Source organism: Rhineura floridana, chromosome 12 (genome assembly GCF_030035675.1).
Source record: "Rhineura floridana isolate rRhiFlo1 chromosome 12, rRhiFlo1.hap2, whole genome shotgun sequence".
NCBI classification, from domain to species: Eukaryota; Metazoa; Chordata; class Lepidosauria; order Squamata; family Rhineuridae; genus Rhineura; species Rhineura floridana.
The window spans coordinates 16796450-16806693 of NC_084491.1; the positions used below are offsets into that span (position 1 = coordinate 16796450).

A 10244-nucleotide genomic window follows, 5' to 3' on the forward strand; every position below is an offset into this window, starting at 1 on the left:
ATAAACACATTTACAGGGAGCCAGACCCATTGAACACGGTGGGACTTCTGAGTAAGCAGATTTAAGGTTTAAGCCCTAGGTCTTTGAAGGTATTACTTATTTATTATTTATTTATTAAATTTATATCTCTCTCTTCCTCCTAGAAGGAGCCCAGGGTGGCAAACAAAAACACTAAAATGCTATTAAACATATTCAAACAAAACAGTTTTAAAAACAACATTTCAGTTCCAACACACTGAGAATAAGTCCTTTACTTAAAGGCTTGTTGAAAGAGGAAGGTCTTCAAAAGGCACTAAAAAGATAACAGAGATGATGCTTGCTAATGTTTAAGGGAATTCCTAAGTGTTGGTGCTATAACACTAAAGGTCCACTTCCTGTGTTGTGAGGAACGGACCTCCTGATAAGATGATATGTGCAGGAGGCCCTCACCTGCAGAGCTCAGTGACCGACTGGGTCTATAAGGGGTTAGACTGGGTCTATAAGGGGTAAGGTATCCATTTGAACCGTTGCAGCTTGGTACCTGTTATTGTATTAGGGAGAGTATAATAGGCTCTAAATCCTGTAGAGCAGGAATGGGAAAGCTGTGGTCCTTCAGAAGTTGGACTCCAGCTTCCGTCAACCCTGACTGTTGGTCATGCTTGCTGGGACTGATGGGAGTCCAACAATATCCAGAGGGTCACAGGTCCCTGCTTCTGATTATGAGAACTGGAAACACTTTTAATTAAATCTAATAAAACTGAATACGTTCACTATTTAAGACTCCTGCTCAATACCTTTTCTTCCTGTGCTCCCCTCCCCCTGCTTCCCCCTAGCTGGCTGAGCTGAGAGGTGTTCCTCGTGGCCTGTATGATGGTCCAGTCTGTGAAGTATCGGTGACACCGAAAACTGTCACACCGGCATCCTCAGCCAAGACGTCTCCAGCGAAACAGCAGGCCCCGCCTGTCAGGAACCTGCACCAGTCTGGATTTAGCTTGTCTGGTACATACCTATGTGAGGCTAAATTATTATGGTGAAATCTTCTTTCTGTTTATTTGTCAAGGGCTCTGGGTCTCTTCCTTGCCATACACATGGAGGGAATTCCACACTTTAGGGGCCATTAAGAAAAAGGCCTTGCTCCTATTCAATGGCAACCAAAGCTCCCTAATCGATGGAGCTTGGAGCAGGCCCTGGTGACAAATTGTAGTATCCAGGGGTGTGTGGGAAAGGGACAGGCCCGGAGGGGGGGGGAGAGAGCACTTAATATGGAAGTAGTTTTAATCCTGGGACAGTCCTAATTTATTGTGTAGAGAGATCCTGAGAGTGTGCCAGATTGAAAGCTTTGTGGACTGGGTACACATAATTATTTTACTTTCTGTATTTAAGGCAAATGTATACCACTTAATCATTAGTATTTCTATGCTGTCCACAAAAAAATAGCCCATACGGAGAATAAAAAAATAAAAGGTTTCATAAAATATGCCTGCTGAAATAAAATCTTTGTCTTGCACCCAAAGTTCAGCAAGGGGAGTGTCTGTTTGTTCTCAGTTGGGAGGGAGTTCCACAGGCTTAAGCCCACTACACTGAAAACGAGGCTTCTAGTTGTTACAGGCTGTGCATCTGCGCCATGGGGGACCACCAACAGAGACCCCCCCAAAGATGTTGATGAGCAGGCAGGGGTCAGACAGTCCCTTAGATATCCAGGATCCAGGTTAGGGGCTTTGTACATTCATACAAGAACCTTGATCCTGTCCCCATAACATATGGACAGTCAGAGCAAGGTTTTAAGCACTGGAGTTATGTGCTAGAGGTAATCCGTCCCCATCAGCAGTCTAGCCACAGCATTTTGTACCAGCTGGAGCTGGATGTTTGAGTCACTCAATGTGGGACCATAGTTAAGACGATTAACTGTTCTACATATGTATGTGTATATGCTCAGTTTTTCACTATGCTTACGCATCTCTCTTTCTCTGTCCTCTCTTTCTAGGTGCACAAATTGATGACAATATTCCACGCCGTACTACGCAGCGCATTGTGGCGCCCCCCGGTGGCCGTGCCAATATCACTAGCTTGGGTTAAAAAAAAAGCAAAGGGGAAAAAACATGGCCGCTTAGCGGATCATGGGAGAGGGTGGGGCACTTGAAGACCCTTTTTTTGATTCTTTTAGAGCCTGTGATGGTTACTGCGGGCAACCAACGGGTAAGGCCTAGTTGAGGCCGCAGTTCCCTAGCCCCTTTGTTGTCAATCTCTTCCCACACACACCCATTTTCACAGAATCTACTCACTTCCCCCTTCCTACACATTTGGAAACACCCCCTTTCCCCCGTTTTTGACAAATGGGAGATGCGGGAGGGGGGAGAAAAGCACTGAAGAGTAGAACTTGTGGTTTATGTTACCATTAACATATTTTTCTTTTTCTTTTTTAAAAAAGGAAGGATAAAGTGAATTTCCCAAGAGCTGCTTTTTATTTTATTTTACTTTTTGCATACATGAAGGTTTGGGTTTTAACTGTTGGAAGGAGGGATTAAAAAAAACTGAGGGTTTAAACTGGATGTTTCCAAAACTGGATTTGTGTCTGTGCAACTTTAAAAACAGAATATGGGAATAAATGTCCCCCTCCCCCAGTCAAATGTGTATACACTCTCCTTTCAAATTAGAGGAAGGTAGAATTTGTGCTGCTAAGGGTTCAGTTGTGGCAGGGAGGGTTGTAGCCCATAGAGTTTTAATACTCTAATCCCATCCTGGAATTGAAGGATCATTTGTTGTTTGTTTCCTTGATTTAATAGGTGTGTGTTTGTGTGTGTGAACGTGCATGCTTGCTCCTGCATGTTATATTGTTGTGTTCTGAGATGCCTTGTTTTAGAATTAAGCTCATCTTTTGTCCCTCCAAGCCGTTTGAGGCTCAGGGTCCCGCTGGTGACACCTCGTTATTGCCATGGTGCCACAGGAATCTATGTGTAAGATAGTTACTTAATTTTTGCATCAGTTCCACCTTGATTTTTGGTGTCCAAACAATTATCTTTGTGAAGTGGTCCTCCATTCCCCTTTTCCTAAGGATATCAGATTCTGGATAGGCTGGGTTACCATTGCATCTCCATCAGCTGGAGATCTTTCTAAACACCCAACTCTTCATTTCATGGGTTCAGACATCATTTCAGAAGATCTAGCCAGGAAACATGCTGCCACACAATCTCCATGCTTAAAAAAAAAATTAAATCCAGCATCTCCTGATTTCAAGAGAATTTTGAAAAAAAGAAAGAAATCGCTTTAAAACACAGTCAGTCCAGTCTTATCATGGATACACCACCAGAAAGTTCACCAGAGGACATAACAGTGCCAGGATTCCCCTCTTTCTCACGTGCAAGCACTGTGTCAGTCACATACAGAGAGGGGAAGGCTTGCTTCCACCTTCTGTGTTCCCCTGTCTGCCTCTTTGCCCCACGTCTGCCTCCTGTACCCTCTCCCTATCCACTTCTTTGGCCTGTGCCCACCTCCCATTCTCCCCCTCCACTCTTCCCCCACTCTACTTAGTCAAGAGATGCAGTCTCACAGATGAGCTTCCTTGAGTTAAGTAGAGGATAGACTGAACAGGGATCTGTGTGGTACTCATTATTATTTATTTGATTTGTATCCCGCCCTTCCTCCCTTCCTTTCTTGGGCTGCCTTGGTACGGTGCCCCTCACACAGTCATCTGTGCATGACTGTGTGTGGAGGGAAACTGGGTTGTGTTTTGTCATATGGCACCCTCTCTGGGTTTTACATCTACAATGGCACTGAATTAGCAGGGAGGTCAGTCTCAAGGGCAGTGTCTGGGTACTGACCTTTAAATTGCTTCTGTCAGTAGAGGCCATTGCACTCTTATCAAGTTGATAATGTGCTAAGCTGTACTTCAAACATTCTGCCTTGTTTTGATGCACCGCTGTGCGGAAGCACTCAATCAGACCTATGGGGAATCTGACGCAATTCAGAGGCCCTTTTAAATGTGCTCCCAGCTGCATACGGGCTGTCTGCCTTTAAGCGGATCACGCATGGCTACTGTATCAAAATGATCCGACCATATGAGTGGGACCAATAGCAGAATCCCTGCAGAATCTGAAACTGTGAAGCTTCTTAGATTTGGATGTCCCAAGTTGGGATGGCATCCATTAACTGCTGCCACTTCGAAAGCATTCCATTGACCTAACAGCTGGTAGCAATTTGAATTTGTTCTTTGTCCTCTATCCACTACTTTTACCGGTTCAAATTGTTTTCTCCCAAAAATATTGATGTATTGATATTTTGAAATGCAATATCGATAAATGAAAGGAAATAACAATATTTTGAAAGGAAAGATCGATAAAGGAAAATAAAGTGGTTTTGCCTCCCCCTTCTCCTCGTCTGTGACAGGGTGGTCAGTTTTCATGTCAGCAAGTAGAGACCAGCTGTTTTTCCTTTTGGAAAGGAAAGGAGGAAAGCAGTTTTCAGTAACCCCCTATCCCCCACATCCTTGGCAATCCTAGAGTCCTTAACATAGGTGAGACTCTGTAGTCTGTAGTCTTGCTTTTTAATCATTTACCAGATTAACACTACAGAGATTAGAAGGTAAAGCTAGAGAATCTAACCCACATTAGAGACTCGAAGGCTAGGTTTGTCTTTTAATCTCTGTTAGGCTTGGCTTGCTTCCTCCCTGCTTGGAACTTGGATTATTAGAGGGGGTGCAGAGAGAGAAACCTGCACTGCTGTACTGTGCTGTGAGTAAAATCTGTAAGAGAACAATATATTTGCGGGGGGGATCTGGTGTTGGGAAAACCATTGAAGGTCAGAGCAAATAGGATCGCTTTGCAAAGATGGAGAATATGTGGACCATTGAAAAATCTGGTGCTAAATCTGAATTCAGCTGAATTCTCACCCATCGCTTGTCCCACGTATAGCCTGTGATCTCCTGTTCCTGATTGTTAATGAGGAGGTGCCAAATGATCAGCCCTAATAAAGAGCACATGGCAGGTGTGGGGAATCTTTGGTCCTTCAGATGTTGCTGAACTACAGAGCCATCATCCCTGTCCATTGGCCGTACTTTCTGAGGTTGATGGGAGTTACATATGCCACACCCAGCATTTGGAACTGTTACATTGAACCTTATGATGAGTTTTTAATTGTGAAGACAGCATAACCTCCTTTGCTTTGCTCATCCATTTAAAATTTTTTAAAATTGATATTTTGCCACGTTTTCCTTTAAAAAAAAAAAAAAGAACAAACTCCTGTTTGTTTAGATGTTGGTTGATTCTTTGGAAGGAAAAGTAAAAATATATCCAGGTCAATGTGTTTTGTCCTTTAAAAACTGACATATGTTGAAATGTCATCTTTGAAAGTGGCTCTAATGCCCATTGCTCAAAACAGGTCTGCCATGCCGAGCCAGATTTTTTCCATGGTGAGAAAAATGGGAACAGAAGTCTCCTTGGAATCTGGAAGCAGGGCTAAGAGATTGCAGAGGCAGAGTGCCCTAGAGACTGAACTCTCCTTAAGAAACCTGGCTTATGTATGGAATTCAGTCATGTATTCAGATAACCCAGAGGAGGTTGTGTCACTTGAGTCTGCAGATGAGTCTGCAGATTTCTATTTTAAATGTTCTGCTATGTAAACAGCTTCCTGCAAGTAGAAAGCTAGGAGAACAGTGGAGGGCAGTGGTTGTGTTAAAATGTCCATGATGTGATTTTTTTTAATTGCAGGGAGGGTTGTGTGTGTGAGAATGAGAGAGTAAATGTGGGGGAGCATTCAGAATGTTACTCTCCTTTGCAGGCAGAATTCAGTTGCTCTAATCTCCCACTTCATTCTCACCCATGTGTAGACCAGGCCTAGAACACTTGTGCTTCAGATTCTCTCCCCCCGCCAGTTAACAGCTACATAATGTGCTTGCCCCTTGCTGGCCCTTTCAGGAGCCACATGCCTGGTACAGAGAAGATGTGGATTCCGAATGTTGCCTGTGTACTCTGCTAGGAGGGGTGGGGGAGGAAGTCTTGAGCCCTGTTCATTGCTTCCTGTCCACCAGGGCTACTCTTCCAATCCTGACACTCACATGCCTCAACCCCTGCATATTTTCCAGATGTATACAGACCCGTAGACATACAAGGCACTGTTGATGGGGACAGTGGGCACATTGTCACTTCCCCTTTCACACAGTGAGCTTGCATGCGAGGGCTGTTGACATGTTACATGAGTCTCTGTAAGTGTACAGTCTGTGTACACAAAAGGCACTGAAGACAGGTACATGCTGTCTCTACAGGTGTTTGCATGAATAACTGTCCAGTTGTTGATTTGTACAGCTCAACTATTGTGTACACAACTGTACACTTGTTGAATGTTACATGTTGATAACTACAAGTGACCAGCTCAGTTATCTGTGTACACAGTTTGTACATTCACTGAATATTTTTAATTTTATTGCTTAAAAAGAAAAAAGATAACAATGCCATTATTTTTTATCATAATACAACCGACATAAGAATCTTAATTATACAGCCAGGAGAGTGGTTGTATGCTATAGCCAGCATGGATTTTTCACATTCCACCATGTTAAATTGAAAATATCCCCCATGCCATTCTGCTGCTTGCTATAAGCTAATTTCAAAACAAAACCTTATAAAACTTATACTCCAGAACTCAGAAACGTTTGCATAACAACACTCTTAAGTTTTCATGGCGATACTCAAAACACTCAGAGAAAATCCAGACTTTACCATCTGAAACATGAGTAAAAACATTGAGACGCCTGTTGGACTTCTTTCTGTCAGTGGTCTCATAATTTGTTGAAATGAATTAAAAATCAACAAGTTCACAGAGTACCTGTAATCCTATTACTGACCTTGCCCCATACTCTCACCTTCATCTTCTGCAGTTTAAAAGTTAAAACAAATCCTGGCTGATTTTTAATTAATTTAAGAAAATTAACACTGGAGTCTATGATAGTGCAGGCATGCTCAGTAAGCACCAACTGTCAGTGGTCTAAAAGCCAGACTCGCAGCTGTTTGGCTTGAATAATTAGAGGGCCACACCAGACATTGATTCCATTTTAAACAGTCATAGCTTCCCCCATAGAATCCTGGGAAGTGTAGTTTGTGAAGGGTGCTGAGAGTGGTTAGGAGACTCCTATTCCCCTGACAGAGCTCCAGTGGCCAGAGTGGTTGAATAGTCAGTCCCTCTTCTGATTGTAGCTCTATAAGGGGAATAGGGTGTCTCCTAACAGCTCTCAGCACAAATTACACTTCCCAGGATTATTTGGGGGTAGCCAGGACTGTTTAAAGTGGAATAAATGTCTGGTGTGAAAGTAGCCAGGGACAGCTTTGGTTTAAATTTGAGTGGGAGACTACATATGTCTGCTGTAGTATAAAAAGTTGGAGAAACTGCAAAAAAAATTATACTGTTAACAATGTTTCCTTTTGAAAAGGAAAAGGGCTTTGTCTCTGCCCAGTGCCCACCTACCCAATCTCCTCCCCCTCCTTTCCCTCTCCCCTCCCTGCCCCTCCCCCAGGTCAGTTTCATCTATCCTCAGCATGACTGCACAGGAGTATATCCTGTTGAACTCAGTAAGCATGCAAATGGTCAGACCTGTCCTCGCCCCATCACCTTCCCTTCTGTCATCTCCCCCTCTGCATTCCTCCTTCCCTCTCCCCTCCTCCCTTCATCCCCTCCCCACTCTGGTCCCCTCCCTTCCCCTTCTCTTCCCCCCATGGTCAGTTTCACCTATCTTAAGCATGATTGCATGGGAGTAAATCCCATTAAGCTGAAGCATGTAAACAATCAGTCCATTCTCAGCAAACTTGCACAGGAATCCATTTCTTACCTCCCATATTTAAAAGCAGAGAAATTCACTAATAGGCAAAAAAAAAAAACCCTTGCGATTTCAGAACGTACCTATAGCCAACAGATATTTCTATCAAACTTCAAAAAGCAGGGAAATTGGGCAGCTATAGTGAATGCACCAGGGGAGCAGGAGACCTGACCTCTCCGAGATATTGTACTACCCTACAAATTTGTCAAAACGCAAACACCATTTGGGTTGGTCTTTCACAGTCCAATCCACTCCCTGTGTAGCTTGGAATAATTTGGTGACATGCCTCTGAGCACAGATAGAAATATCTGTTGGCTGTTGGTACGTTTTTAAACTGCAAGGGTTTTTTTGCCTGTTAGTGAATAAAATCATTAACCAAAACAGCAGATGGATCTCAAAATTCAAAATATTTTACAGAAAATTATTAACAAAGCCCTTTTGAAAACCAAATTGTCCTGGAAGCTACTTGTAGTTGTCCACTTAAAACCATGTTCATTTGTATACTTTATGAAATTCCACCAGATGGCGCCAAAGGCCTTGTTCTATCTTGTAAACAGTAACGATTGTGTGTTATTTCATCCAGAACTTCTGTGCGCCATATATTTCTATACCATACCTCTAAAGCTAGTCCTTCCAATGTTTTCTACCTCCATACGTTCAGTGAATATAGTGTGCAAATACCCCTTTACAGTGAAATTTCACACTTGTACAGATTTTCAAACATGGCGTTCAGCAAGCTAGAAATTGAGAAGTGTGGCCTCCTGTGCAGAGCTTGGACCTTGTGATCAGGCAAATGGTAACATCTAAACTGGCCTTTGGTGGAGGATCCTTCCTGCATTCCATGAATATAAAAAAGCTGCCAATTGAATGCTGAAAGGTGGCAGAGATTTGAAATGGATTTGCCACTTTTCACTTTTCCACCCTTAACAGTGATGGCTGCTTATCATTCCAGACAGTTTCAGCTGAGTTTCAGTTCTCTTTTGTTTGCTTCAGATATTGCACTTTTTATTAAAGGATAAAATATTTAGTTATGTGTAATATATATATTTGCAGCTTTTAAAAATATTTGTTTTTTCCTTCTCCATTTGCGCTTTAATGAATATAAAAGTTCTGTTTTCGGAAGGAGGAGGGGTAAGTGACCATGTGTTGCATTCAATCCTAGTCCTACCCATGGAAATTAACAGACATGGCTAACTTTGGTTCATTAATTTCAGTGAGTCTCCTCTGAGTAGGACTTAGTTGAATGCAACCCCATGTTTCAGTTCTACGAAACGTGCAACTCTTTGCTATTCACTTGAGTCTTCCTTTTTTCCCATGTTCATCTACAATTTTGTTCTTAGGCCATTTTATGTTTTTTTAGGGGAAAAAGAAAGGTTTTTTTTAAAAAAAAACAAAAACAAACGTACGTTGCAGGCTATATAAGCATGTCTTTTTTTCCCGTGGGAGTTTGCTCGCTTTGTGTGTCTGTTTAATGAATGTCATATGTAAATGTTTAAAGGAAATGACATTGAACTTGGAATTAATTTGCCGCAGTGACTTGATGCTCTAAAGGAAAAGGAAAATAATAATAATTTTAAATAATTAAACCATGTAGAATTACCTACTAGCTGGATTTTAACCTTTGGGGTTTGTGCTTGTGACATGGGTGAAGGAGCAGTAAGTGATATGCTTATCATGTGTGTAGACAACAGACGTACTGATAAAATTTGACCGTTCTCTCAATTGTGCAAAATCATGTCATAAAATGAGTCTTGTGTTTTTTCTTCCTTACGAACTCTGTGTTATATTACCATGGGAACTCCTAATAAAAAAAATGTTGTTGTTTCAGTCCATGAGTGCCCTGTGTCTTGGTGATCTGTCTCTTGTTTGAGTCTTGCTGTGCCTGCACAGAATACAATCTAGGAACATAGGAAGCTGCCTTATACTGAACCAGGCTTTTGGTCTGTCTAGCTTAGTACAGTACTGTCTGTGTTGGTGGCTTTCACACTGTACTTTATTCCGTTATTCCGACGATTTCTTACCTGGTAATCTGTGCATTTTATTTGTTCTTTCATACAACCTAAAAGCTAGTTCTGGAAATCTAGTGGAATATAGTGGACGTTTAGTGCTCTTTTCCGTGATAAAGAATTCTAGAAACAATCCGTTTTCAAGCTTGGGCACCCGGAAGATCGCCGGAGCTTTGTGCTAGCTGTAGCCACTCATATGATAGCATCCTGGCATGCAATGCATTACTGCCCTTGAGGCACACACTGTCAGGACCCTTCCTGTCAGGATCCCACCTCAGGCGCCACCTGCTAGGATCCCACCTGTGGTCACCACCTTGTCATGGTCCCACCTCAGGGTCCTGGTCTTTAAATGGTTCTCACCGGCTCTAGCAAAGATCTCTCAAGATCCCACTGCTAGGCTCCACCACCAGTCAAACCAGTAAAACAATATTGCCTTGAGACTGTGCCTTAGTCTCCTG

The 10244-nt window shown here is 42.5% G+C and overlaps 1 protein-coding gene across 3 annotated transcripts in view; it reads left to right on the plus strand.

Annotated features, from left to right (window-relative positions):
- DPYSL2 (dihydropyrimidinase like 2) overlaps nucleotides 1-9594 on the plus strand; it is a 118273-nt gene extending 108679 nt beyond the window's left edge. For 2 of the 3 annotated variants that reach the window (XM_061592294.1, XM_061592296.1), the window contains exons 13-14: nucleotides 813-990; nucleotides 1964-9594. In XM_061592294.1, coding sequence (XP_061448278.1) covers nucleotides 813-990; nucleotides 1964-2055 — 270 coding nt within the window. In that variant the 3' untranslated portion in view covers nucleotides 2056-9594. The remainder of the gene's footprint in view (nucleotides 1-812; nucleotides 991-1963) is intronic. The other variant, XM_061592295.1, reaches the window with a different exon arrangement.
- Nucleotides 9595-10244: the final 650 nt, after the last annotated feature.